The sequence below is a fragment of the Botryllus schlosseri genome, chromosome 16, assembly GCF_051294905.1.
Source record: "Botryllus schlosseri isolate E-star chromosome 16, Bs_hap1, whole genome shotgun sequence".
Taxonomy (NCBI): domain Eukaryota; kingdom Metazoa; phylum Chordata; class Ascidiacea; order Stolidobranchia; family Styelidae; genus Botryllus; species Botryllus schlosseri.
The window spans coordinates 11,299,953-11,327,849 of NC_137251.1; the positions used below are offsets into that span (position 1 = coordinate 11,299,953).

The 27,897-nt window shown below is 42.4% G+C and overlaps 1 protein-coding gene and 1 long non-coding RNA gene across 10 annotated transcripts in view; one reads left to right on the top strand and one right to left on the bottom strand.

Moving 5' to 3' along the window:
* Nucleotides 1–2,615: 2,615 nt before the first annotated feature.
* LOC145459471 (uncharacterized) overlaps nucleotides 2,616–27,897 on the bottom strand; it is a 39,660-nt gene continuing 14,378 nt past the window's right edge. For 6 of the 9 annotated variants that reach the window (XM_080338107.1, XM_080338106.1, XM_080338111.1 and 3 more), the window contains 45 exons: nucleotides 27,299–27,394; nucleotides 27,103–27,231; nucleotides 26,782–26,904; nucleotides 26,376–26,486; nucleotides 25,905–26,015; nucleotides 24,810–25,037; nucleotides 24,298–24,345; nucleotides 23,738–23,929; nucleotides 23,250–23,452; nucleotides 22,973–23,116; nucleotides 22,814–22,852; nucleotides 21,504–21,696; nucleotides 20,293–20,578; nucleotides 19,422–19,570; nucleotides 18,713–18,832; nucleotides 17,843–17,988; nucleotides 16,706–16,840; nucleotides 16,062–16,151; nucleotides 15,897–15,996; nucleotides 15,127–15,296; nucleotides 14,975–15,062; nucleotides 14,278–14,434; nucleotides 14,120–14,215; nucleotides 13,974–14,058; nucleotides 12,994–13,094; nucleotides 12,525–12,656; nucleotides 12,371–12,467; nucleotides 11,959–12,058; nucleotides 11,789–11,899; nucleotides 11,364–11,526; nucleotides 10,918–11,038; nucleotides 10,720–10,827; nucleotides 10,439–10,521; nucleotides 9,662–9,790; nucleotides 9,021–9,179; nucleotides 8,555–8,673; nucleotides 8,158–8,291; nucleotides 6,895–7,013; nucleotides 6,110–6,697; nucleotides 5,175–5,324; nucleotides 4,446–4,579; nucleotides 4,247–4,380; nucleotides 4,051–4,144; nucleotides 3,403–3,588; nucleotides 2,616–3,269 (listed from right to left, as the gene is read on the bottom strand). In XM_080338107.1, the coding sequence (XP_080194233.1) occupies nucleotides 3,231–3,269; nucleotides 3,403–3,588; nucleotides 4,051–4,144; nucleotides 4,247–4,380; nucleotides 4,446–4,579; nucleotides 5,175–5,324; nucleotides 6,110–6,697; nucleotides 6,895–7,013; nucleotides 8,158–8,291; nucleotides 8,555–8,673; nucleotides 9,021–9,179; nucleotides 9,662–9,790; nucleotides 10,439–10,521; nucleotides 10,720–10,827; nucleotides 10,918–11,038; nucleotides 11,364–11,526; nucleotides 11,789–11,899; nucleotides 11,959–12,058; nucleotides 12,371–12,467; nucleotides 12,525–12,656; nucleotides 12,994–13,094; nucleotides 13,974–14,058; nucleotides 14,120–14,215; nucleotides 14,278–14,434; nucleotides 14,975–15,062; nucleotides 15,127–15,296; nucleotides 15,897–15,996; nucleotides 16,062–16,151; nucleotides 16,706–16,840; nucleotides 17,843–17,988; nucleotides 18,713–18,832; nucleotides 19,422–19,570; nucleotides 20,293–20,578; nucleotides 21,504–21,696; nucleotides 22,814–22,852; nucleotides 22,973–23,116; nucleotides 23,250–23,452; nucleotides 23,738–23,929; nucleotides 24,298–24,345; nucleotides 24,810–25,037; nucleotides 25,905–26,015; nucleotides 26,376–26,486; nucleotides 26,782–26,904; nucleotides 27,103–27,231; nucleotides 27,299–27,394 (6,240 nt within the window). In that variant the 3' untranslated portion in view covers nucleotides 2,616–3,230. The remainder of the gene's footprint in view (nucleotides 3,270–3,402; nucleotides 3,589–4,050; nucleotides 4,145–4,246; nucleotides 4,381–4,445; nucleotides 4,580–5,174; nucleotides 5,325–6,109; nucleotides 6,698–6,894; nucleotides 7,014–8,157; nucleotides 8,292–8,554; nucleotides 8,674–9,020; nucleotides 9,180–9,661; nucleotides 9,791–10,438; nucleotides 10,522–10,719; nucleotides 10,828–10,917; nucleotides 11,039–11,363; nucleotides 11,527–11,788; nucleotides 11,900–11,958; nucleotides 12,059–12,370; nucleotides 12,468–12,524; nucleotides 12,657–12,993; nucleotides 13,095–13,973; nucleotides 14,059–14,119; nucleotides 14,216–14,277; nucleotides 14,435–14,974; nucleotides 15,063–15,126; nucleotides 15,297–15,896; nucleotides 15,997–16,061; nucleotides 16,152–16,705; nucleotides 16,841–17,842; nucleotides 17,989–18,712; nucleotides 18,833–19,421; nucleotides 19,571–20,292; nucleotides 20,579–21,503; nucleotides 21,697–22,813; nucleotides 22,853–22,972; nucleotides 23,117–23,249; nucleotides 23,453–23,737; nucleotides 23,930–24,297; nucleotides 24,346–24,809; nucleotides 25,038–25,904; nucleotides 26,016–26,375; nucleotides 26,487–26,781; nucleotides 26,905–27,102; nucleotides 27,232–27,298; nucleotides 27,395–27,897) is intronic. The other 3 variants (XM_080338109.1, XM_080338108.1, XM_080338113.1) reach the window with 3 other exon arrangements.
* LOC145459490 (uncharacterized) overlaps nucleotides 25,312–27,897 on the top strand; it is a 45,737-nt gene continuing 43,151 nt past the window's right edge. Inside the window, exon 1 of the long non-coding RNA XR_013921434.1 lies at nucleotides 25,312–25,618. This is a non-coding gene — a long non-coding RNA (uncharacterized LOC145459490). The remainder of the gene's footprint in view (nucleotides 25,619–27,897) is intronic.

Below are 27,897 nucleotides of genomic sequence, written 5' to 3' on the forward strand. Positions count from 1 at the left end.
TAATGTAACGCTTCCGACGACACTTTTGGTGTGATCGCATTAAGGCACCCAAATGAAGAAACATATTTTAATGAACATATCACGTCCAGCCTATAGTCATTTTATCTAGCATCTCACCTTGAAGTTATTCTGGAATAGCGGTTATATGCATATCAAAGGATAAAATGAATTTCGTGGAGGGGTTCAATCCCTACGTTGGGAAAGACTTAAGTTTTTATTTCAAACGACTGTTCACTAATTTGATGACACTGACAACTTCAAATCGAAAAGGTTTCCGAAACATTACGAAGTCACCCTGATTGATCTTACTATCTCCATGTTTTTATTTTTTCCACAAACCCCAACAAAACGTCTCTAAACAGCAATATGTTTGTATAAGTAGGTTATCGGCAATTTGTCAACTAAAATGAATTTGCACAGTGGGATATTTCATGTCAGACGACTATTCTGATGATGTGAGTAATGAGGTTTTAGCAGTTGTGGAGGAAAACTGCCTGATGCACTCCCTAATTTAAAAAAGAATAGTATTATCAATCATTTTGAAAATTTAAAGGTCTCGCGGACCCCCGGTTGAGAACCACTGCGCTAGGTAATAAGTGACACGCGCAGAAAACTTGTTAAGATAAGGCAGTGCTCTTCAACCGGGGTTTTCGTACACCCTAGGGTGTACCAGAATTTTCAAAGGGTGTACCACTCGGATGGGGTGTACAGGGGTGTACCAGATCCACATTATGATGAACCGATGACACGATGACTATAGCTATCACAAAAATACGCCAGTTTATGCTTCAAAACAGAATGACTGGATGTGTAATATCGTACAATGTGATGTCATAAGCAAATGTTTCTAATCATTCAACCTTTGGTAATGGACTTATTACTTCCTTTTCGAGTAGAGCAGGGTGGAGTTAGCATGTGTTCAGCTTGCGATATCTGTCTGATGATTCTCGAGGAAACCCCCGCTAAATCTCGGACATTTTGAATTTGTGCTTTCTGTGGCCAGCTTATGAATAATGCAGAATACATAGCCTACTTACGCAGCCACGGGGTCGAGTTTGCGAACCACTGCGTTGGATGGTGGTCCAGTGACCTCGAGCCCTTATTCGTATTATCATTTACTATACGTTGCAGCCTTGCTCAAATGTCCATTCTTATTTCGGCTACGTCAGGGGTGCTCAACCTGCGGACGTACGGCCTCATTCAACCGCATAACCATAGTTTTGCGATCTTCTACACATATTTAAATTAGCGTGTGTTGGCGGCTGTCATTATGTAACCAATTGTTGCTGGTTCTAGTCTCGGCTCTGCCGTGTTTCTATGTGTCGGAGGTTTATCTAGGCTCCTCGTGGCCGACCCCCTGTTAACGAAGCGTCTTGAAAAGCCCAGAAGAAGAGTTAACCGAGCTTCAAAGTCAGCAGCAAAGTCCTGAAAGTGGACGCACGTTAGCGAGAGAGAATGAAGAATGGGAGTGCGCGTGCAAGCAAAAGTCGTCCTCATTACCCAAAGCAAAAATACTAAACTTTAGGAAATGCACGGTCGTGGCGCACAAATTCTAAACTGGCGATTATCACCACTGTCATTGATGTGTAATAAAATATTATTAATAACAAACAAACAATCCTGGTGGGAGGCCAAGAAATAACAACATGCAACTAAGTGATTAAAAGGAACCGCAAGATGCATCATCATTAGTATTGTAACCAATATTTTCGAAAACACCCTCCATCAGCTCTACGGGTTAATCTGATCACGTGAGCTGAGAATTAATAAAATTTTGACAATAATATGTGAAACTACCAACATTTTCGATGAAATCCACTCAAGGGGCAAAATTTTCGCGCTCTGCGCGACTACACACATAATCCTAGTGTCTTTTCGTGACATTTATACTCACGATTTTGGTACATAAATTATATATTGTAAGCCTGCTGGGATGTTTTGCTTCTACAGTTAGGAAATTTGCGCATTGCATATCTCAAGAAATAAGTGAAGGCACAGAACACCACAAGGGCTCTCCGTGGTGTTAAGTTCCCTGTATCAAATTTCATATGAGCATTTGTCGTCCATGCGCCATGGTGAATCCCCGTTGGAATCCGGACGTATTGTATATGTAATCAAAATGCGGCTTCCGGCGTTATCGGTGTATTATACGGTCAGGGGTGTACGAGTTTTGAGAAAATGTTAAAAGGGTGTACCACGACGAAAAAGGTTGAAGAGCACCGAGATAAGGCTTCATCATGAAATACGCGTCCCCAGCCCTATGTTACACAAATCTATATCGTGTCCGGCTTCTCTGCGCGGGTAACCGACGGTCCAGTGCATAGTTGGTTTTTACCACCGACAACACAGTAACGTCATTCAACTGGCTACGAATAAGACGTATTTTTTGCAGCATGTACACCGACCCCTGATATTTACACACACGATCTGTGCGTACGCCGCTCCTTTGGACAGAGAAGGCGTAGAAATGGCCTTGGAAGACTTTCTAAGTCTTGAAACAACCCCTAACTCAGGCGTCCGTCGCTCCACAGCACAGCAATCTGATAAAACATTCGTCCTATAATTTTTACAAATCTCGACCCCTCCCTGCAAACTCTCTCCTTAACGCAAATCGGTACAAACGAATATGAGCTTGTATTTATGAGCAAGAATCGATCGGCTAGTGACAGTTGAGCGTATCACAGCAGGCACAAGATAAAGTTAGATAAAAAGGCGATCACAAAGTAAAGATACAACCTACAACTGAACTTATATACTCTGATAATATAGCATCAACTCATCGTAAAACCAGCAGTTTGATTGACATTCAACAACTGCATTTTGTCGGAGAGGGTCATAAAATCGAATCTACCATTCTAAAAGCGACAACTAACGATAAGCCGGGGCAACAACTTCTCGATTTCAAACATTCAAACACAAATTCGACACGCGCGGTATCGGGAGTATATGGTGCATTGGCATGCCCCGGCAGACAACGAAATACTGTAATGTAACATAAAATCGGGTGGAACAACGGACTAACTTCAAGTTGGCGAATCTTATCAAGCCAAACAAACGGATGTAGCGTTTATAAGGTGCAGGTAAAATATGACCAAGACTGTAACTATGAGCCCGATGCTGGGCGTTGTAATCACACAGAAAACAGATTGAAACCAATACTCTGAACACAAACTAGACATATAATATTGTAGCGAAGCATAGCGATAAAATAAATAATTGTAACGCAGACGCTAGTGCTTTGTTTTCGGCTTTTCATCGCCAGTTTTAGCCTGAAAGAAGAAACATACTATTTTACAATACGATTACGTTACGCAATACGAACACAAAAGTTGGAACTAGGAGAATATAATCTCAATCTCGAAAAAATCTACCTTACTAGAACCCCTAGAATTGCCAACCGACCTCCAAATTTCCGCGGGCCTTTTTCAAAACGTCGTGGGTCACAGTGAGCTGTTTCAAGATGGCGTGTTCGATGCCTTCCTTCAGCCTGTTGGCGGACTGCAGCCGGTCCACGGTGCTTTGCAGTAACTTATCCTGCGCCGAGAGACGCTTGTGGAGTTTGTTGACCTCGCGACGCAGGCCGTCCGCCTGCAAGGCAAGAAAGCCATAAGTGGAATTGTGAAGACAGCCGCCCCCCCATCCTATCACCTGCTAAACATACGAGACTCCTAGACCAACCTCCCATATATTTAATTTGACAGGTCCTGTAAATTGATACCTCTACTTGTTGTAACTGTACACAGTGTTAGTACAGAAATTTATGGAGTTACTTTTGCCTATAACCTGAGTATCAATGCAATAATTGGTTTCATGATCCTATGTAAGTTAGCTTCACCTGAGTGTCTGCATCTTACTGTATTCGGCTAGCTAAAGGAAATGATATAACGCAACACTGACAACTTGACCGCCTTTGCCGAAAGCCAGCATCGACAGAACAAGAATTCCACGAGCCACAGTACTATTCAGGCCGCAAAACGACACAGCAGTCCTAGTTCACGTCAGCAAACATATTACAAAGTTAACAATGGCAAGAACGTCTCGAAAAAGTACCTCCGAATTGATAGAAGTGTCTGAAGCGAAACCTGCGTCCCTCGTGACTTTCGATATGTCTGAAGAGGCGTCGGACAGACGCCTTGACGCGTGCCTGAAGAAGAAATAATGACTTGAAAACGCAGAATTGGACATCTGATAAATTTTTGTCTTTTCCAAATTACATCAGAATATTAGAATTCCAAAATTCCCTTACGTCTGATCCTCGACGTCAGTCGACGAAAACGCAACCTGTGGCACGGAAGCCGGCCAGAACAATTTCAACAAGCGTCTGCAATCGTCCATCGTACGTTGCAAAAGCTTCACGTCGCTGCCAAGATCTCCGACACTCTGCAAAAAACATTGCGACAAAACTACAAAACCGGTCCCAGCTCTGGCGAGAGGTTCTAACTCACGTGTTTACGCGGTGATTTCTGATATGACGCGCGGTCCGATGATTTCGATTCCATTTTGTGCAGCAACATCCTGCCGTCGGACACGATCTGCCGCAATTCCTTGTAGTCCTTCCTGTTGCCGATGACATACGAACCTGGACGCGGTAGAATGGTACAGTTGACTTAGGGCAATATTCGAGTGATATTAGGCAAAGCTGGATCTGAAATCGACCTCAAAGTCGAATTTTAGCAGGATCTTCTCACGAAAAGGTAAATATCACATGATTTTTCAGGTTCGAAATTTCAAATACCAATGCGGATTTCAGAATGTTAAAATACGCCCTTTTCTGCTTACGAAGCCTGAATTGTCTTCAAGGTAAAAACAATCACCAGTCTAAGCAATAGGGCCACCTCTGAAATTGAAAGTCACCCTTTTTAAGAATAGCGATAAAACTGTTGGTGTTCTGTAGTAGAAAACCAGGAAATAGCGAGAAAAAGCTATCGACGAGACACTAGTACGGGCAATTGCACAGTTGCATCAAACCAGGCGTTTTGCGTGCCACTGCTACGTTAGCATATAGCAACAGAATAAGTAAGAACGGCCATAATAAGAATTTAACACACACAGACGTAGACACACGCTACCAAATAAAAACAAGCAGGACCGCTTACCGCATTAGTAACATAAACTCTTGGAAATACAGAACACAAAACACACAACAACAAAACAATATTAGCACGATCCTCTACCATGCGTGTCGTAACAAGGAAATTTCCCGGCGAGCGGCGAAAGTCCGGAATTTCGCGAATCGTGTTTCGGCGGCGCCGCGAATTCAAAGCTTTCGTTGCCGTAAGAGGAGGCAGACGGAGGAGGGGTCATGGGGCGGTGCCCGATTGTGTCTGAACAAACGCGATGTTACTGTTAAATCCACGCCAGGGGTAGTAGTTAGTAGTAGTTAATTAACAAGGAATAGTTTTAGGGGTCCGTGAAAGGCCAATGTTGAAACTGCATTATCTTTATTTATAAGACCTGTCTTTATTTTTGAATTAATTGACCGGCCGGAAGTATTGGTAGCTCACCAAGTAGTCCAGATACCAACGAGGGCGAAGGTAATTTCCTGTTCACTCGACTTGACTTGAGTCATTTTCTTAACAATGGCAAATGACTCTACCAAGTCATACGACTCAAGACGTTGTATGTTACTTGATTCAATTCTCCTGCATCAGGACCACTACTCGAATAAACATGTCCAGAGTGAGAAATATGAGTGTATTATGAATCCAGGGCCTTTGATATCACCCAAAAGTTTACTGAGGTGAATTGAACTAGACTTGATCTCAATAATCAACGGTGAAATCGACGACTAGGACTCAGACTCGCGTCTAAGCACTACGACTCAAACTCGACCCCGTTGTCGAATTGAAAATGACTCGACTCGAGTCCAAACTACAAAAATCAAATTGACTTGTGACTTGGAAGCTTGTGACGACCTTCTATTTTTAGTAGTTTTCAAATTTTGAGTTAGTTAGGTTACTAGGAACACGGCGAAACACATTACATTGTCTCTTGATCTACATGCTACAAGGGACTAAAAACTGAGTGAGTTAGGCGGGGAACAAAAAATGGAGCGTTAAAAGAACATCCACTCGAAAGCAAGCTAGTGTTAAGCACCCAACCCCCTCACCTCTCGAGAGATCCAATTTCCGTTTCGCGACCGAATCGCACGCTCTCGGAGAGCTTCTGTCCGGTCCGACCTGGTCACCCGCGTTCGGCGACACGTGGTGTATATTAATCGTGGTCGTGCGTCCTGGGCTGGTCGCGCCGGCCCAGTCCTTGTCGTGCCGCAGCTGTTCCTGTAGCTGCCTCCTCAGGGCAGAGTTGATCTCGATGCTGCGTTCCAGCTGAACTCTCAAGCTACGAATCTCGTCCAGAAACTCGGAAATGTCAAATTCTAACACCGCCCGGGACTCGTGCCCGGCGACCTGGTCAAATCCGCGGTCACTCGATTTACCAAAATCAGAGCCCCGCCCGAAAACAGGGTCAGACCGGACCGGGTCTATGCTTTGTCCGTGAGCTGGCCCCGATCTCGGGCCCCTGTGCTGCGATCGTGCCGAGTCTTTTCTGCGGCCGTTCGGACTGAAACGCGATTGACTGTCCGACGCGTGGTCCGGCTCGAAGCTGTGCCGCGAGACATCGTGTAGGGTGGACGAATGCTTCGGGTCAAAGGTCAGATTCGAGGTCTGTCCGCAAAACGACCTTCGAGTTCTGCCGTCTGAAAGAAAAAAATAATCTCGGGTTAACAATTAGACTTCGAAGCTGGATTTCGATTAAACGTGAGATATGAAATTGTTAATAATTTTCGCAATAATGACGATTTTTAGCTGTATCTGTTTTCCAAAGGTGCAGTCATGCGTTAAGCGAGTTATTTATGGATACGGCGACCAAATATGCATTGCAAAAACCGGATACCTGCGTCTCCTTCGTTCTTGTAGTACTTCTCGTAGAGCGCCAGTTCCGATTTGAGAGTCTTGGCCAGGCCTTGGCTTTCGTCGAGCTCTTCCTTGACACGGTCCAGGTCTTCTCGATGACTGGAAACCACGGATTCAGTAAACTGATCACTAGGGTGATTTTTTTACATGTTAAAAAAGTCAAAATTTTGTCAAAATTGCAGAGTTAGGTCAAAAAATGTCAAAATTGTTTACGAAGTCAAAATATTTTTGCAACCTGCATTTTGTTTGTATAATAGATTTTGCACTGTCGGTGAACTCATAATTTGACATTTTACAGCTTGTAGCCTACTTTATAGGCCTACCGTTGTAGACGGCCCATTGTCTGCTCATTGTAAATAATAAGCATTCAAATGTAACAAATAGGTTGACATGGTCAACGTACCGCAATATCCCAACTTAAGTAAGACTGCGCGAGCATTAGTACTTATATCAAGAAGCGCATGATGAAAAATTGTGATGCAGACACCAGTGTCAGAATGAAGCAACACGGTGTGTAACCAGCAGTGTACGCACAACTTTAGTGTTGCCAGCCAACAACTGCTGCTGTTGTATGTTCTTTCCCCATTCATGGTAAGCTACTTAGTAAGGACAGACACTTTCTATCCGAGAATGTAGGAAGGTCATCTTTTGTTGTACTACAACAAATTTTAATTATTTCTACCATAATACGTGATGTAACTACTGGAATTCTTCATAGGGCCTGATTTCGTTGAAATAAATTTAGTAAAAAGTACAAAGTTGTCATTTTTTGAGTCAATAAAGTTTTTTCAGGCCAAACTACTTCGTAAGGACAGACAGTTCCAACCAGAAATGAAGATAAGTAGTACAATTCAAACATTTCGTGGGAATATACCTAATTTGCATACGTTAGGTTCAAAGTATAATATGTCAAAATGTTAATTTTCAATATCAAAATCTTTCGTTTTTTAGGTAAAAAAATCGCCCTACTGATCACTAACAAAGGGTCAACAATTTTGGCCCTAGTCCTAGGACCAGTCACGGCCGAATTTCCATGAATAAGGACAAATCACAGAAATGGTGACCGATTCAAAATACAAGTGAGGGGTAAGGACGGTTTGTGTTAGAGGTCAGGTTAGTTTGTGTTAGCGGCCAGGTTAGCCTGTGGTATTGAACAAGGTTAGCTTGTGTTCAGGCTAGGAGTGAAATCTGTTAGCTTGGGTTAGCATCAGGGGCAAGGTCCGTGTCGGACAGTATCCATTACCTTGAAGCGCACTGATTTGCTTCGTCTGCGGCGTGCCGAAGGGCTTCCGCTTCAACCTTGTTGACTTCGTTACGGTCATTGGCGGACTTCAATTGCTCTTCAGACTTCTTAAGATCCTCCGACAAGTTTCGAATCTAAAACAAAACGACTTCACACATCCAAACAGGATTCACAGTACTTCCGACGTCGATCAGGGCAAATTTCACAAGATCTTGTGAAGATTTTGTTACAAATTTTCTTTTCAAGAGTCTGTACACTGGAATTTTGGCTCATCTCTTCGCTTTCTGATATTAAAGGAGTTCTATCGAATTTAGTCAACCCAAAAAATACAAGATTAGGATTGAAATGAATTCAATGTGATCTCTCGCTGTAACACAGAGTGAAGCAAATCACAAACCTCAACATCTCTCTCGGCGATAGTTTGTTCCATTTCGCCGATCATACTCGCGAGCAATTCTGTCTGCGTCGATGATTCTGACAAACGGTCGTTTAATCGTTCTAGTTCCTGAGCGGCCGCTGAATAAAAAGACACATTGGATTATTATGGAAGTCACAAATGCTATCGACGATAGGACATCCGTGGACTGTTAATCTACAATGTTCTTTCCAATTGTCTACTAGCTGCTGATGGGTTACCCCTGACAAGTGTCAACAGAGAGATTCGGGCTCATTTCAATACGAATAAGTTCTTCGATTGTGTATCGAAGTTCTGCCTGCACCACCAAGAATCTTTTCTGATGATCTCAAGTTAGATGCTTTCTGTATGGTGGTAGTAGATAATGAATGAAATGAAACATGTGATAAGGCCATACCATAATATACTTCAAGAGAAGTTTGGTAAAACCAGCCAATGCAGAACATACCGGCGTAATTTTCTTTCACTTTCATCTCGGCTTCCAGTTGCGTCTGGAGTTGCGCAATCTTCTCGTTGGCTTGGAAAAGCTCCGACCGGACTTGAGCCATCTCGTCTCCATATCTCGAACCTTCCTTTGCGTTGACGGGCAAGTAGATATTTGCGGCGACTGAACAAGAGCCATTATATATCTCTAGAGCAGAGTTGAAAAAAATGGGTTGAACCCGATGAACTCAAAACTGAATAGTGAACAGAATGATTTGGACTCGAGTCAAAACTGCAAAAGTGAGATTGACTTGTGACTCGGCACCATGCGACTTGGTTGCAACCCAGCTCATGACTATATAAAGCGTGTACGATGCTGAAAGTTGAGATATGTAGCCTACCTTTTATGCAAGAACAAAGGAAACACTGTCACAGTTCTACTCTACATTCAACACAATTTGGTATTTTTCGACCATACACATGTCACCGTACTTAGCGATTGTGCTTTGCAGAAAAACTTATCAAAATTATCATTCTAGTTGATAACATAGCTGTTGGGTATATTTTCAGCACAAGGAATTGTCTCTCTCCTTACTTGACTTCAAGCATGGCACGAAGCTCTACTCCCACCGTAGGCTTATACATTCAAAGAGCTACAATGCTCACCATGTTCGCCTTGCGACGTTTGATTCAACTTGCTTTCCAACTGCCTTCGCAGGTTATCGTTGGTGCTGATGCTGTTCTCCAAGCGTTGTCGCAAGACGCGAATTTCTCTCAAATGCTCTTCCAGGACGTCTACAAAAGCGAACTGTAGTATTAGCCCAAAACGGGTACATTACATTAAAAAAAACTGCGCATATTTAATTCGAGGTTAGACGTAAACGTAAGCTAGTTAGCGTTAGAGCAAACGATTGCTTAACAGTTGTAACACGAGGGTTACATTGGAAAAAAATCAGGCGAATCCATATCAACTAAACTTAGGCAAGAGCCACCAATCTACCTGAACAAACGTTGGCATTAACCTTGTACTGTTTGGATCCATCCTTCAATATCAAGGATACCCTCTCCATTACTAGCGTGTAGCAAGACTACCGTCAATTATTCACGACACTTCAAGTTAAACTAGCGGCCTTTTTCCCCACACCACACAGATGTACATGCATGACTATGCGCATGCAGGCGGAATAATCAAACCTAACTCGAAAGTCAAGCAGGCATTTCCTTAATTGAAACCGGGTTACACCCGTAATCCCTGCTTAAATCTATCTTTAGGCCGACTGCTAAACATATTTTGCTCAATAACAGTATTATTGAGCCTAGTCTTGTGATTGTGATGTAACAATAGAGTCAGAATAAATGAAAAAGTGAATTTCGGAATTGTTATCAATTGATAAATTATACAGTAGGATTTTTCAACTGGTCAAACAATCTTCAATTACTCACCAGCAGGCGACCTGTTCGATCGCTCAGAGTTCTTGGCTTGAGACAACGCCTCCATCGTGATATCAAGCTCTTCCTTTAGTGACCTGAAAAATGTGTATCAAAGTAATTAAAACACCATGGAATTTCTGAGACGGCCGATCTTAACAATCTGAAAACATTAGTTACAAGGGGTAAGACTTCTTTACAGACATGCCAGTGGGGAATCTCCGACTAATCCTACAGAGTTTAGCAGCATCTTGAAGGGCAAAACGAACGATGTGAATTATGCAGCGGTAGCTTACTGGTTGAGACGTTCGCTGTCTTCCAATCGCTTTTCCAGACCGCTGTCGCCGCCATCTCGTCTGTCCGAAGGCGACGAGTGAACAGACAGCTCGGGTTTGAAGCTTATTCTAAAAGAAACACAAACGGTATGCGATTGCAGGTGTGATCATGGCAGGAACACAATTTTACATCTCACAATCACATCAATTTTGACCTACCCAATCTCATGCCCCTGACGAGGACTAGCGCCCAGACTCCAGCAACCTCCGTACGAGGCTGAACAGTTTTCGGCGTCCTTAGTGGATGACAGCCGACGTCTGGCGTTTGTGCCGCTTTCCGCTGTAAAGAAAAGGCAATCTAAAAATGGCGAAACAACTGGCTTACATGCATGCCTGGTGCTAAATAACTCGCACAATAGAAGAAAATCACTTGAGGTTTTGAAAAAAAGCAAGAAAGCTAACGTTAGTGGTAAATAGATACAAATAGAACCACAATATTTACTACACAAGCTATTCGGAGCACAAAACTTCTGAATCACTCATATCGTGAGATAATATGTTCACTAAAGGCCTTTCGATTACTCTCGTCAGTAGCGAATAGCTTATTAGCTTTACGTGTTGAAGTTTTCATCTATTTATCATCAAATATATACTAGTCTACGTACCGGCGTCTCGGAACGGAAGATACTCGGTGATGGCGACAGTGCGTTGATACAAAGGCAGGCTCTTGTTCAGCCTTGGCGAGGACTGATAAGTTTGACTGGGACGGTGAACGGCAGACTGCGGTCGCGGCGTTCTTGGCTCGGGCAGAGCTGCGTACTCAGTGTTCTAAATAGTACAGAAATTAGCATATTCACAAATCATATATTTATATTGCAAAATTTATTCCACTCAAAGCTTTGCGATGGACTGAAATTAGCATTTAAAAAGCCAAGACTAACAATATATTCATATTGCCAAATTTATTCCACTCTAAGCTTTACGATCGTCTCAGACCATGATCTCAGTGCAATAAATTTGACAATACGAACAGACTGTTTGTTGCGAATCATTTGCAATTTTCTGCTGCAATTTCAGCCCGAAAACTCACCCTGCTGGTGGCGGCCCTCATAATCGGAGAAACAGTTTCATCTCTGTCGCCTAACGACGACGCCGGCGTCAGATATCCCAGATTTTCCGGTATGATCCTCTGGCCCTTGGACTTGATACAGAGCGAACCGTTACCAAAAGTAAGAATCGGGGATGGAGGCATATCCTTACTGTGGGGAAAGAGGGCTCCTCGTATTGACGTAACATATCCTGCAGTTTCTCTTCCAGATCCTGGATTCTACGGTTTTTCTCTTCGATTTCTTGGTTTTTCCTTGTAACACGGTTCGATTTTTACATCGTTCAATAACACTATACAAGATTTCGTCAAAAACGAATCCATATACTAAAATTGCTGTCGAAATTTGAGTATTGGCGATCTGCTATAGACAAAACCTGTTCATTTCCTTCGATCAAGACAACGTAAGTTGGGCACAAACCCGACTCTCTAAACCAGTGGTTCCAAAAATGGGGCCTGCAGACCTGCCGGGGCCTGGGCAGCAGTGTGACCGGGTCCTATCCAACCCCATTTTCATTTCTACTCGCGATCGGACCATGGGACATCATCGCAAAAAAACTGACTTACTCGATAATCTGCGAAGTCTGTCGACGCGTCGGGGACATCTCGCGACTCGAGCCCGACTCGTCATAGTCCGAGGAGCTTGAAGACCCCGTCACCCATTCTGCAAGATAGACGGAGATAATCTTGGCACATTCTACATTGACAAAAAAGGCAGTACCTGCAAGTTGGTCTTTGAGCTTCCTGGTGAGTTGTTTGCATCTCCGAAGCTCGCCGGTGACGCTGGTCGCGAGCATGGTGTCTACGGGTCCGTCGGAAGTCAGCAAAGTCGAAACGTACCGCAATACGATATCTGAATTTACGAGTTTGCATTGTAAATCGAAACTGCGGACAAGTAGGTCATAATAATATTGATACAAGTTAAAATAACAATATATTAAAAAGCTTTTCGATCGGTGCTCGAATCAACCTTTCATAACTGCTTGTATCAGCGTTTGCTGGAAATAGTCACTGGACGTCTGGAGAGAATATTCCACACAAAATTCTATAGTGCATAATGCCCCCGTTTTCTCTCAGCACCCCCCAATGGCCCAGTTTGTAGCTAGCGCTCCCTTCGAGGGCCGCTTACACCTCTGCTCTACACATAAATAGGTCAAGACGTGGGCTTCGAAACTATCGACGCAATTTACCGTATTCGGTTTTGAGGTCCTTGCAAGTGCCCCGAGCCTTCTTTAACCTTTGCCGCAACGTTGAAAGTTCCTTCGCTTGCGCTTGAATCAGAGAATTGTATCTGAACGTAAAAACTTGAGATTACTCACAGATTCGACCCTTTTTTGGTTGTTAATCACCTTGTACTTTTATAATATCGAACCATCTAGACAGAGCACAAAAATATAACAGGACAATAAGGACACTGACGGGTCACAAAACGTCACCCTTGACACACAGAGTTATATGAAAACACACACACTCAGTCAATTTTACAAGTATCAAGTTAGCTATTAGCCTATGCAATCGAAAACTTGACAACTCTCCTGCCTTACGCCACGTTAACTACATCTGATCATAAAACAACATCACGACACCCCGTTATCTCTCACAATACAACACTGCAGCCCGTTCTTGTAACATTGCATCGTAACAAGTAACTGCTAACGACATCTCGTCCCGAATACAGTTTGCAAAGCAAATTTTTACAAAAGCCATCGAGCAACAACTGCAATCGATCCCGACTGGGAGAGACGTGGCAGCTGTATACTCGGCAAGAGACTCTGTGCCATTCCCACAGGGACTAATTCCCTAGTGACGCCTGCACTTGCTACTGCGGTAAAGAATAATTACATATTCCGGCAGCAGCTTTTCCTCAAGTGCTGTAAAGGAATATCAGTCGCATTTTACTTCAGGAAAGCAATTCCTCAACATTTCAAGTGTAACATCACCGATTACTTCGCAGCAAAGCGCAATCTCTGTGTAATTTACTCCCCTGCCTCTTTGAAATTGTGTTATTAATGACTTGTTCTTTATTACTTCATTTTTTCTTCACTTGTACGTCAAATCACACATATATTACTATACACATTATAGCATAACACTTTTCAAAACATTTATATATATATATACACTTACAACATGTAAGCGTATATATATTCCCTCATTTTTAAAAATGTACCTTTTTTCAGATCTAGACGTAACCGAGGCATAGCCCGTATCGTCAGCCGACATTTGAACCCGGCCGTCTGCGGTATCGCTCGAATCTGGCCCAACGAAAAACACTTTCGCATAAGAGCAACATGAGAAGCATAGGAACAGAGTTACCTGGCTGTCGACCTGTTCCGTTATCATTGAAGAACAAGTTGGGATGACTGCGCGCTGACTTGACGGGCGATATCGGAAAGTCGACCCCCGCGGAAGCTGAGATTAAACGAGGCTTGCATAAACGATGTCGCAATTTTAACCGACAACAGAGCACATACATATTGCGGCTTTGGCCTTTTTAAGCTTCTCAGTTTGTTGGCGAACCGTCTCTTCCGTGGCTGCCAACTTGTTTCGCAGCCTGGTGTTTTCTGCTTCCATTTTAGCTACTTCAGCAGTGTTACCGACCGGATTGAGGTCTGGATTTTTCGATTGAGCCTGAAATTTAAGAAAAGGTGCCGACACTGTCAAGTTATGTGTCCTCATAGAACAGTAAACAAACCACAAACTTTCAATACGAATCCAACGTATATAATCTACAACAGCAACACCGCTATAAGACAGACGAGCACTTAGCCATTCAGACAGTAGATCACAAAACACAAGAAATAATGATTCGCACTAATCACAAGTCCCGTAACAGTGGTCCTTAACAGAGCCAGTCTCGGAGATTCGCTGGAGGAGACACTCACCCGACTAGACCAAAATTTGGGATCGCCAAAGGCTCGGAGATATAGCACAAGGGTTCGCCACAACAGTAAAGGTTAAGGACTTTTCTATAGCTTTGTAGAACAGTAGACATATACAGCAAACTCCCAATATGATTCGTATACGACATATTTAATCTTCCACACCAGAATCACTAATAGGTGTGCGCAATACAATCACCATCCAGAGAAGAGATAGAGACAAGTAGATTGCAAAATATAAGAAATAATGATTGGCACAAATTACTGGACACAATATAACAGTAACTACCTTATCGACAGGAACTGGTAGTTTACTCTTCGAGTGGCTGCGTATCAATAGCGGATCTGATTTCGACACCGTATCGGCAGGCCCGCTCCTAAGACACAACACATTTCGATAAATGTTATACGTTCCCACCATGTAAACCTTAATCATATCACTTTGAAGTGTCGGCTTGGGCGTCGCGCAATTGGCGCTGCGCGTTCCGAAGCTGCTCCTGAAGCCTCCCGACTTGCAGCGTCAACTGCCGGGCGAGTTCCGGGTCTTCGGAACGTCGGGCTGATTTCTCGCCTCTCGCCGATTCGATTTGCTCGCCCAAAAGTTCGTTCAGCTAATAACACGGAAACTAGCCTTTGAAATTTTGTCGAGGATTTGGCAAAGATGCCAGACAATTTTATGAAGGTTTGAGAAAATTGAATGTCTCGCAGATTTACCAAGAGGTGGCACCCAGTGGTGCGGAGTTTCCACTTTTTTGAATACTTTGTAGCGCTTATAGCACATGATATATATAACTGTAAGACCTTGGTAGCTTCCACCCCCTATTTAACCTCCACTTGCAATAGAATATAACTTTATTAGTTACTTTTTTGGGGTACTCGACTTGTTTTTGTTTACTTGCGCAACTAAATCGAGAATGCTTCCACATCAAGTCCAACGCTTAAGATCTAATTTCTTCTTTGGAACGAGACCGCTTACTGGGATTTGGAATGCTGTCACCTTTGCGATCATCTAATATAAGTCTGCGATACCGAGTCATTTTCAAGTCTCATTCACCGGTTTTAAAATCGCTACCATCATGTACTTATAAATCTAATAACTAATTTGGTGCCAACCCACATCTGCAATGTTTAACACCCCGTAAAAGTTCAAACTGTACTCGCTTCTATTCTGTATCAAGGCAAAGCGCAAGAACAAAAGGTCAGACACCAACCTTTTCCGAATTCTTCAATTTTTTTTCCAGATTGTCGATGGATTCGCGTAGCTCTTTACGGGACAACGCACTCAAGCCGTCAGACTCGTCTTCCGAAGTGCTGACAATACCGATCACGAACAATGAATATCAAGTCTGGCGCAAATCACAAAACACTCCGCTCACATATCAGACAACTTGGTGACTCTCAACTGCAAGGCGCGTAGTCGGTCGACTTCAATTCTCAGTTCGGACATCTCCCGGTCTTTCAGTTCGCTACAAAAGGAAGGACAACGCCGCAATTATCAATATTATCTCAAAATTCCCCATTCACCGAGGTGTATTCACAGAACAAAAACAAATATTCTGACCGCTGTCTCATCACGGAAAAAGATAATGAAAAATTATATGTTATACAAACAGTTCATTCGTGGTAGAATCACGACTCAAATTTGACTTTGAAATCTACAATTACAATATGAATCTTCGCAGAGCATAACAAACATTCTGACCAACGTCCCATTACTGGAAACAATTAGCAAAAAACTATGTGTTATACAAACAGTTCATTCGTGGTAGAATGACGTCTCACAAATTAGATTACAATATCAGCCCAACTCCAAGCTTATATTTACCTACTTCTAATCAATTATCTTCCTGAATCCTTACAGAATAACATGCGCAGGATATCCGAATTCCAAATCACTACGAAATCTACTGATCCTCGGCTACGTAGGCTGAGGTTTTCACCGAATCAATAGCAATGCACCCACATCGATCAAACACATTAAAACCCAGGACAAGTTAAAGCCTGCAATTTTACGACTTACCCTCTCTTCATTGCCTTCTCGAGACTGTTTTTTGTTTCTTTATTATCCTGTTCCAGCCGCTGCTTCACCGCGTCCCATTCGGATCTCTCCTTTTCCCATTGCGATAACTTAGAGCAAGCGTCGAGCAAATCATTCCTAAGATGCAGAATTCAGAAACTCGTAAATAACGTAACCTTGGCAGCTTGTGTCCGACAATACAAATAACGAGACAAGGCCATAAAAGCCCTAATCCATTACCCGACTCAAGTAAAATTTATGACTAGTATAGTAAAATCCGACTCTAAAATAAATATCGTCGTCAAACTTTGTATCCTTTTACAGCGAGACTGAGTTTACAATATCTTGGTTATTGCAGCTATGACAGAAATATTCAAGCTCCCTTCAGAGACATATCAGCTACATGATCTTGAATCCGTGTAATTGCATAACATAAAGTCCTAACCTTAGTAGTGCTTACACAGTATATATTATTTCCAATTCTGTACTAATTGCTGACAATTACGGCTGACGAGAGCCAGCCAAAAATATTCGGAATTGTTTCAATACGAATATATTATTCAACTATACAGCATGGCAATAAAAATGTCAAACTACTAATTCAACATCACAATAACAAACAAAACGACAAATATACAACCTGGCGCACCACAAACCCCATAAATCATTGCAAATCTCTCCCTACACCCTCACATCTCCGCCCTACATAGCAAAGCGAGCACTTAAATACAAGTAAACCCTTGTCCGAGGACAATAGCGATATCGAGAAGGGCTGATCAAACAAAAACAAAGGACAAAACACATTATTAGTCGCCGCATATTTTGACTATTAATCGTAACGAATCCCGCACAAAAGAAGGCGGGCTATTAAAAGGGAAGGAGATATCCCAGGCATGACAGGTTTGGAATTTACAATTTAAGAGATTGAGCATGGGAAACAGCAAAAACAATGGCGGCTACAACGCATTCCGAGGTAATACATAATAACCGTGGTATGCTATCAACAAACTCAGTACATTAGCGACAAAGTTCAGGCTCCGCCTAACTACAAGATCTGTAAACAATGGTAAGGAAAAGACTCATACAGCACACGAAAGTTGACACAGTAATGAAATTGACTCAAAAACCATCAGTGTGCACCTTAATTTTTCCAGCTCCTGTTGCAGTTCCTGCATTCCCTGTTCTTGACTGTCGGCTTGGTTCCCAACGCCAGCCGTCGGCACTTGAAGATAGGAGGTTTGATCGACTGGTAAGATCGTAGAACAGGCGCTGAAGTCATCTTCCGTCTAAAATTGACGAGTGCTGAAATTACTGCTACGCTAAATTAAGAGAATGGAATAATCCGTAGGCGAATAGTCAAAGCGGCAAAGATCGCCCACATCCCGAACTTTAATCTGTAAGAGTTTATTCTCAAGCTTGTTCATAAATCAAGTTTAACCCAAATTTCCTGGTGTCTTTATACGATATTACACATGTTACTCGTCTTTCTGGTTTCTGAAAGATGGAGTCCTGTTTTTGGAAAGTACTGCGAATTGTAATGTGAAAAATTAATGGGTTTTCTTTAAAAATCTTCTCAGCTTTCATATATAACTGGTATTAATGTTGTTGTAGGATACTTTCAGACAGATTAACACAACATTTGCACCATTGTAAGTTGCAACACTAGGCCTATATCACAACACAATGAAGAAAAATACGTTTTATTTAAAATTTGACGTTCCATTACTGTATTGATGCTAAAACGTCCGACTTTTTGCATTTTGGAACCGATATATATAACTGCAACATATTTGCAGACCGACAGGAAAGTTGACAAGGACCGGCACTTCACCACTGATCTATTATATCAATTGAACCAACAGCATGTAATACTGACACATACCAACAAAATGGTTTCAGTAACGGCATACCTATTCTAGTCGAGCAGATTTTCAGAAAGTAGAGACTAACACACTGTTCATTTCCGATAAATGACGGTGGCAATTTTGGGATATCCTACAATGGACAAACCTTATCAGCCTCGGCGTGTGGCATATCGAGCAAGAGATCGGCCAGCTTATTTCGAAGTTCTTCCACCTCGGCCAACACTCCGTCTAACATCTTCTCCCGCTGCGCCAAACCATTGGATCCCTGGACAACAAGAGAACAATGGCTACACCGACGACAAATAGCGATTAAACAAAATCGAATAATAACTAGGGCCCGTTTTTGCAACTTTTTTTACAGCTTCCGGGAGCTTCCCAAAGAACATAAAAGTGTACGCACGATCGATGGAACAACAGAGAAAGAGATGAAACAAACGGATATCACGCAAATCTTGAACTGTTGGGTCATACAAGATACAATGGATCCTTTTGTGTATCTCATACCCTAATAATTCTAACAAATAATAGATGCAACTTTTCACAGCAACTTTTGTTAAAATCAAGCGCAACTTTCTCACGATTTTAGTGCAACAAAAACTTGACCTAATAATCACGACTGATGGTTCAAAAATTTCAGAGTACAGATGTCGCAGGTAAAGTAAATCATATTCTCTGATCGTCATTTCTTGTAATTTACATCATACCTTCCACACAAATACATCCAAGCCAAAAACTTTTCAAGTCATTCAAAAATGTGACTCGAGTCATTCCGACATTGGTCCGCAGACGATCAAACAACATAGACCTACGGCACATAAACAACATAGACCTACGACACATGAACAAACGCTTACCGTCGATGCCGAATCCTGGGCGGTGTTCAATTGCTTCCTGTATAGCTTCTGCTCCCTCGACAAGGACTTGGCCAGTCTTCTCAACCTCTCTTTCCGTACGTCCAACTTTGAAGACGCGCGTCGCAAATCGATTTCGCTTCGTTGATGGTCTGCAACAGATCAGACTTTAGTTAGCGACAGCACACCCAAAATTAAGAGGGGTTAAAGTTGTCAGTTATTCAAGGAGAACGAACGTCTCAAGTTCCTATTCACTTATACAAGCAGAAGTAGCGATTTCCACGACTATTTTCAAGAAACTATTTCAAGCGGAAGCACAAAATAAAATGCCTGGAAATTGCGTAGAGGTAAAACTGAAAAATTTCACTCATAACAGCAACGCAAATTTTCCAAAAAACTTCTTTCCACTGTTCCACGAGTCACAAGTCAATCTCACTTTTATAGTTTTGACTCGAGTCAAGTCAACTAGTAGAGGGCCGAGTCCGAGCCCACGTCATTATGCTCCCTGTTCAGTTTTCAGTTCAATTTGGTTCAACCCCCTTTTTCTACTCTGCCCAAGTGATATAGAATGACTCGCATTCATAACATCGTACTTTTCCTCAGTCCTAACAGTTCCTGGCCCTATTTTCCAAGTATCAGGACTGATAGACGAAATACCAATAATGTGGCGACTTCACTATTCTTCCAAGTTACAATGAAATGTCTGTCTTGGCCGTCCCAGTCTCGAGTCACATGACTTGGTTTGAGTCATGCACAATGACTCGAGTACAAGTCGAGTCAATATAAAATTCGACTCGAGTCATGTCGAGTCACCAAAAAATCGCCATTCGAGTGATTACAACCTTGTACTGGCCCCCTCCACGGCCTATCTCACCTTTCAAGTCTTCGATTTCTTTACGCAGCTCCAGCAATTCCGAGCTCAACATATTGTCGTCAGAGGCAGGAGTATCCCGTCCCGACACGAAATCAAACTCGCTATCCGCTGCGAAACGCATGAGAGAGTTTGCCGACGACGCGACAGACGACTCGTCGTCGGCCCTCGGCCTTTTCGGTTTCTTCTTGCGGAATCTCTGCAGTCGGCCGTGAAGCGGTTTCTCGTTGGCGCAGCTCGACACCTCCTCGGATTCAACGGTGGGGAAGCGTTGGCCGGACCTCAAGTCCTGCGCGCGGTTGAGGCATTGTTAGTGTGCAATTGTCTCCATACTTAGGAAATTGCAAGGTCACAAAACGATGTTGGAAATTTTCCAACTTTCCAAGGAAATTGCAAGGTCACAAAACGATGTTGGAAATTTTCCAACTTTCCAACTCACACCTTCACACAATCGGAGTACCTATACTCATTAAATCACACGCAATGCACTGCACGAGTGTGACTACAGTCTTATTGCAAGCTAATAGGTAATAACTAGGGCAAGTTTTTGCAACTATTTTTTACAGCTTCCGGCAGCTTCCTAAATACTCGAAAGTTATGTAGAATGCTGTTTTAGGCTGTTTGAAGGAATCTTATAGTGCAACTTTTTGTGCCCTTTTTTTCATGCAACTTTTTCAATATTTCACGAAAGTTTATTCGATTTTTCATGCAACCAACTTACTGGAAATATTGGGTAGTATATTTAAATAGATCGGTCACTGTTTTTGAGAATTTTAGTGAAATACACGGCCAAATTCGACTGAATTACCGTAAATCAGCACTGAAGCAACGCTCTAACGGGTATTTCGGGAACTGAGCCGGAAAGTTTACCTTTTCTGTTTAGTTTGGAAAACTGTATTTCGGGAATGGAACTGGGAAGTTGACCTTGGGAAGTGGACGATTTTTTTAGCCAACCGACTAAAATGTGGTCTTTTAATGCAACTTTTGTGAAATAAATGCAACTTCCCACGGATTTAACTGCAACAAAAACTTGCCCTAGTAATAACCTCAATCACAATACGATCTGAAAGAATAAAGAAATTTGACCGGCTTTGGATAAAGGGCAAGCCATCTGGTCTACCAGCAGTCCGCTCGGGTAAATCAACACTCGGCCAGAATCTATCGCCTCACACTAGATCTACAGCGCTCTCGCTCAATTAAAAACCACTACACACCTCCAGCATGCGATCTTTGGCCTTCATTTCTTCACGCAGCGCCAGCATTTCCGTACGGCCGCTTTCTAGCTGCGCGTTCAACGAGCCGACCTGGGCTTTCGCGCCGTTCAATTCCCGTTTGTGATTCTCGATTTCCAGACGCAGGGTGTCCAGCGCAAGATTCATGTTGGCCGTGTCCTCGCTGATTTTCGACCTGAATCGCGATAAATTGCGATGAAGATTAACAGGCTGCGAGTCACAGGCCAATTTGACTTTTATAGTTGACTCGAATCAAGGAGTCATTTTCACCGCAACACCGAGCCAGTGTTGAGACTCGAGTCCGAGTCTATAGACTTCACTGTCACTCTCATAGATTTTACTGTTCATTATGTACATCAAGACAGGTTCAATTCACTTCTGTGAAACTCTTGGGTGATATTGAGGATCTCACATTGATACAAACTAATTTTTCTCACTCTCAACATCTTTATTAATACAGATGAAACACGGTTTAAGAGCCTATTCCTCAAGCATTGGAGCTGATACAGGAGAATTGTAATGTAGAATGTCCCGGGTCATATGAATTAGTCGGGTCATGCGCAATGACTCGAGTGCAAGTCGAGTCAATACACAAATGGACTCAAGTTGAGTCAAGTCACGTACGCAGAAATGAAAAATCATCTCTCATGGTCAACACATGCACTGCATTCATAAATGTAACATTGAAATATCAATGAGGCATTAAACCAGAAAAAAAGGATGAATTCTTAGTAGATTCAACCCTATACTTCTCATGATATATGCACGATATCCAGCTCTATTGAATTTGCAGAGCCCAGATTTTACGTACATAACAAACAAACATTTTTCATTCAAATTCGAAATTTGGAGTTCATATCATCAGGACTGAATCTTCCTACATAATCTATCGCTTTTTCCAATTTGGCAAGCCAACAGGTTCGTTACAGTAGCTAGAATCAAGATTCTCCCCCAAAATGGTCACTATCGCACAGAAAAACAGCGTTTGGCTAGCACTTTTTGTAGAATCCAATGAATATATGATCATTGCTTGTTGAATATGTGATATTTCAAAATCAATCGAAATCACACTGTGCGATCGCAACATTATCGCAGTTTCATTACGAATATACTGTTCATATTCAGTTCAGTTTGACGACGGACATGCAATATGAAAATGGAAATAACATAACACACAGGTCTTGCAGATAAAACAAGCAAATCCATATTAAGCTTCAGCGCATGATCAATCAGTATCAATTGGAAATCGATGATATAAAACAGGCTGAATTCCGATGCCGATAACTACTCACCAATTGATGAAAGCATTATGAAGAGTTTCCTGAAGTTGCCTTCAGCATAAAGAGAGAGAAGAGATAGAACAAAACCAGATACAGTATCTCAAATTGGGCATAACGAAAACCTGTCCGTAAATTCTCACGACAAATACACAAAACGTGGCGAACTCTCACCTCTCGTCCGCAATGATTTTATCTTTCCGGCTAATTTCACGTTTGAGAGACTCAACGTACGGATCATTCGACGATTGTTCATTGCGCACAAACGACAATTCGGCTTCCCTTGCCTTCAATAGCTGTTTCAGCTCCACGTTTTCCCTGCAAACATATCACTGAAGTGATCACCTGTGTATCGCCAAGTTCACTACAACAACATACAGCCACACAGCTAGAAAAAACGTATCTTAATTCAAAGGCTAACAACAGACTGAAATCCGACATACAAACACACCTGGTAAGCTTTATGAGTTGTTCCTGCTCCGAGTTTGACGAATTGTCTCCGAGCGACTTCAGATTTTCCATCAATTGTTCGATCACAGCGGCCTTGTGGTGGCTGTCTTCCTTCCAGCGAGCGGCCTCACGGCCTGCTACCGTACATTTTTCAGCGGCTTCGTGCGCCGACCTTTCGGCATGCAGCAGATCGTCCTCGAGATTCTGCAGTAAAATGAAGACCTTACTTGTCAAGATAGCGTAATGATGGAGCGTCTGACTTCTTGATCGGTAGGTCGTGGGGATGCAGGGGTGGAGAGCCTTGCAAGGCTATAACTGCACCTTGTACAGCGGCATACACACACCATGCACTCATGGTATGCATAAGCACAGATGAGTCGGTGTATAGTCCTTCTTTGTCCACTTTTACGTAGTTTGGACACGTCTCAGCTACCACTATTTCTTGTAATTGAATAGAAGCTTAGCCGTAACTATGGTTATCAACAATACCTGCAAGGACTCGTCTTTATTTCTCAGCTCTTCCCTAAGGCGTTCGATTTCGGCGGATTTAGCCGCGTTGATCCTGCTCCTGGATTCGGCTTCGCGCAGCTGCTCGTGATCCCTGCGTTTTACGGCCGCCTCCAATTCCTCCAGGGCTTCGAGCCTCTCCTGTTCTGCGCGCTTGCAAATACTTATCGAGTCCTGAAACGAAGTCTCGCTAACATTCGTTCAACTGTCATCGTTAAACTCTTGTACAGAACTTCAATATACCGTTGAATAATATAACTTACGGCAGTATATCAACAATCGTATTACCAATTACGACATTACAGACATGAAAATTCAAACATTCGGGGAGAACAAATGGCTCAGGCTCAATGTACTATTTTATTATTCGGATATTCATATCCGCCATCATAGTTCGTGACACGATTTTCCCATTTCCCATGTCCAGTTGCAGCGGAAAATATCCGGGGTTATTTCAATATGAATCCATTATTAAATTGTACACCATCACACGGCGCTAGAAAGCTTGAATAAGCCAGAGGCGAGACAGAAAAGAGACTCACAGTAGAGAGAGAAGAGAAAGGAGAATCCGAGAAATGGTTGCGACTTGTCTGAACAGGATTGAATAAACGTTGATAACATGGAAAGACACATCCGTGCGCACAATGAGAAAGGTTGACAAAATATACAGAAACTGTGCATGGTTGAGATCGGACGTGGGGCAGAAGCAGGAGTGAATAGACACAGATTTTTAAAATACATTTAACGTAGAATTTTGCAGGATTTTTCACCAAAACGTGTAATAATAGCAGTACTTCAGGTACCATGTACGGATTTGCATTCAAAATTTTAGAACCTCATCATCTCTGTTGAGAATATATCATATGAAAAACACCTTAATATCAAAACGGCTTCCAACCTGGATAGAGGCTAACACGCTATAAACTACGGTTAGGCTAAAATCGCAGACGATTAATGAATTATTCAATGCGGTATCATACGCCTCCCTGATTACCCCACCTAACGGTTTCGACTACATTCCCAAACTGTAACCGTTCCACACATTCTCACACACCTGCAGCTGAGATTCCTTGAGCCGCAGCAGGTTTTCGACAGCCTGCAATTTCTCTTGCAGTTCGGCGATATCCTTCGCGCGCTCATCGTCCAAATCTTGTTTGCTGGTGCTCTCGGACTGCAGCTTCATGCTGTTCATGATGTCGGCAAATTCGCGTTTTTCCTTTTCAAACTGGTCGGCAACGTTCTCCTGGTCTCGTAAAGCTTGGGCTTTCGCGAGTTCGTCTTCCTAAGACGGCAAAATATCATTCAGCGGCTGCGTTTCACAGAAATGCTGGTCACATCATTGGCACAAGATAAAGTGCTAGGCCAAGTCTTTCGGAGCAGGCATACATTTTAAATTTCTGCAGCTCCATTACATCTGAGCAAAGGTTCTAGAACGGTTTTGAAAATATCAGGGTGATGCCGTTTTATGCAATGTTTCAAATTGATCGTTTTAAACATAAATTTGATGCACAAATGTCTACGTTTTCTCAATTACAAAAACACACCCATTTAAATCCACCCTGTCAAACCAACTGACCACGGTAGATTATTTCCTCTCCTTATTATTGTAACATCCTGGTAATTGATTAATGTAATGGCTCAGTGATTGCATTGTTTGGTCACAGTTGATTGACTAGTGTCAGCTTTCTTCATGGAAGATGGTAGAATGTTCTTTGCGTTTCTGGCTGAACCGTGTTATTGAGTGCGCGGTCGTTCAGTAAGGAAGCTTGGTAATGCTTGTGGTTTGTGTAGTTGTACTTGTGACGTAGCGTAGTACCTGTATAGCTGTGCGAGGTACTGATTGGAGTATTTGGTTGTATCAAGGTTTGGCTTGTGATCAAATTCGTAACTTGTAAATACTCCGGGTGTACTTGATGGCATTCTGTTAGCAGGTCGCCAACGACAGGGGTTCCGAACCGAAAAACAACGACGTTCCTGTTAGGTCTACAGTGCCATATCAGGGTCGCTACACTATTTTTATAGTTAGTAGTGCACTAAAATTCAGTCTGAAATAGTAAGTTTGGATTACTGTCGAGTAGAACATCGAATCTCTTGCATAAGTGAAAAACTATACCTAAAAGCTTTTGACGCGACATTGATAAACACCTACCCGTTGCTTCCTGAGCAATTCCTTGTATTTCGTGACCAGTTCCTGAAGCTCCACGTCTTTTTCCTTCAACTTCTCGTCGAGGCTTCGGACCAGTTCTTCACCATCTCCAATCTGAAATTCGATAATAACCGTTCGAGATCCGTTTAACGCAGTGAAAGCATTTTTAGTACAGTGATATGCCAATATAGGAATATTTTGTAGAGTGACATGCAAATATTAGAGAGACAACGCAATCCAGCCAACTACAGGGTTGTTTCAAACGAAAATGAGTTTGAATAATCCCTGCGTGGAGAAATTTTCCGAGTATGGCAGGTGATTGACTCGATTTCCCCTTTCAAATTACAAACACTATCACGTTGGCGACACCCAAACTTTCCTGCTCTCCCTCTCTCAAATTTCTGTGGCGCACACTGCTCGTAAGAAATTTGAGTGGAAAAATCAAACCAAAATCGCCATCAGCTACCGAATTACCTCCGCGATGAGCCTTTCGTTGGTGGCTTCCAAATTGCGTTTGATGCTGTTCAATTCTTGGACTTGTTGTTCCAAATCGTCAAGACGCTGTATTCTATTGCGAAGGGTGCTCTGAAAAAAGTGCCCATGGTCAAAAATAAGTTTCGTTAATAGGAAAAGTCACCAGAGAAAGTTCCTATATCTGCACATGTAACAGACGCACCAACAAAATGCTAGTAGGTGGTGAATTCTATACTGTAAAATCATCGGAGAAAAAATTTCTATCGTAGTCTATTTGAAATATGGCAATGGCCGATAATAGTCTTTGTAATTGAAACACAGTGTTGCAGCAATTTCAAGTTCACAAGTACCTTAAAACACAATTCCGGAAGGCACAATATAAGCGCGGTGCAATTTAGACACTTACTTCTTGTACGGTCAATGTGTGTATCGTTTCCTCCATTTCAGTGAGGCGGTTTTCTCTGCGTTTTGCCTCGGCTGCCAGTCGGTCGATCTCGTCCTCCTTTTGTTTCACAACGTCTGTGAGACCCTGAAATTTTCAAGAAAGATTACATTGCATTATAAACAGACTCACTATAGATATCAGCAATTCAATAAATTTAAATCCGAATTATTTTGAACTCCTACATCAAGACGAAAATCACCATAGAAATCGATATGTTGCCAATGACTAATTCACGAATCCACAAGCAAGCCAATGTCAAAAAACGCAAAATACAACAGTTACCGCGATAGCCTTGTCCCTCATTATGATTTCTTTGGATTCCTTTTTGCCTTTTTCGCCCGTTAGATTCCCCAATTTCTCAGCGAGTTGCTTTCCCGTCAATTCCGCGTCCTGAAGAGCTTCTGTCAGATCCTGCGACCCACCACATCCACATTTTTCACACTGTTCTCCAGGCCTTTTCAAAATAATAAAACATTACCTGGACCTCCTCTTCTCGCTTCTCCAATTCCACGCTCATCTGGCGGGCCGCGATTTCGTATTCGTCCAGTTTTTGTTGCTGATCGAAGATGTGTTGCTGCGTAGAGAACGAATAGTTACAGACACTGCGTAAAACAAAATCATCACAGAGTGTATTGGTCGGAAAGGTCAGGCCACATATACCAACACATAAGCCAGTCTTACTTAAACATAGACCAAAATTTGACCTTCTTATAACGAACAAGTAGTTGTATCGCCAATTGCAAACAAAACGAATGAATGTGCGGCGGTCCTGCGGCTGCGGTGCTGCATGCTTGAATGAATCAAATGTGCGGGCTATTGCATTTGACATGGACGTAACTATTAATAAGCTCCGCTAATACGTGTTCATGGTGGGCGACGTCAAAACAAAAACTTGAATGCATGCACGGCATCCGAGCGGTGAAATAAAATAAAATTACAGCACTATATTCATATCATTGGGAGTTATACCAAAACAGTATGTCTGTACTTTTGAATGAGAAAAACAGAATAGAATATTGCATTGAGCCACGACAATTCAGATGAAAAATTGACTTGGGGTTGTATCGAAGCAGAAAC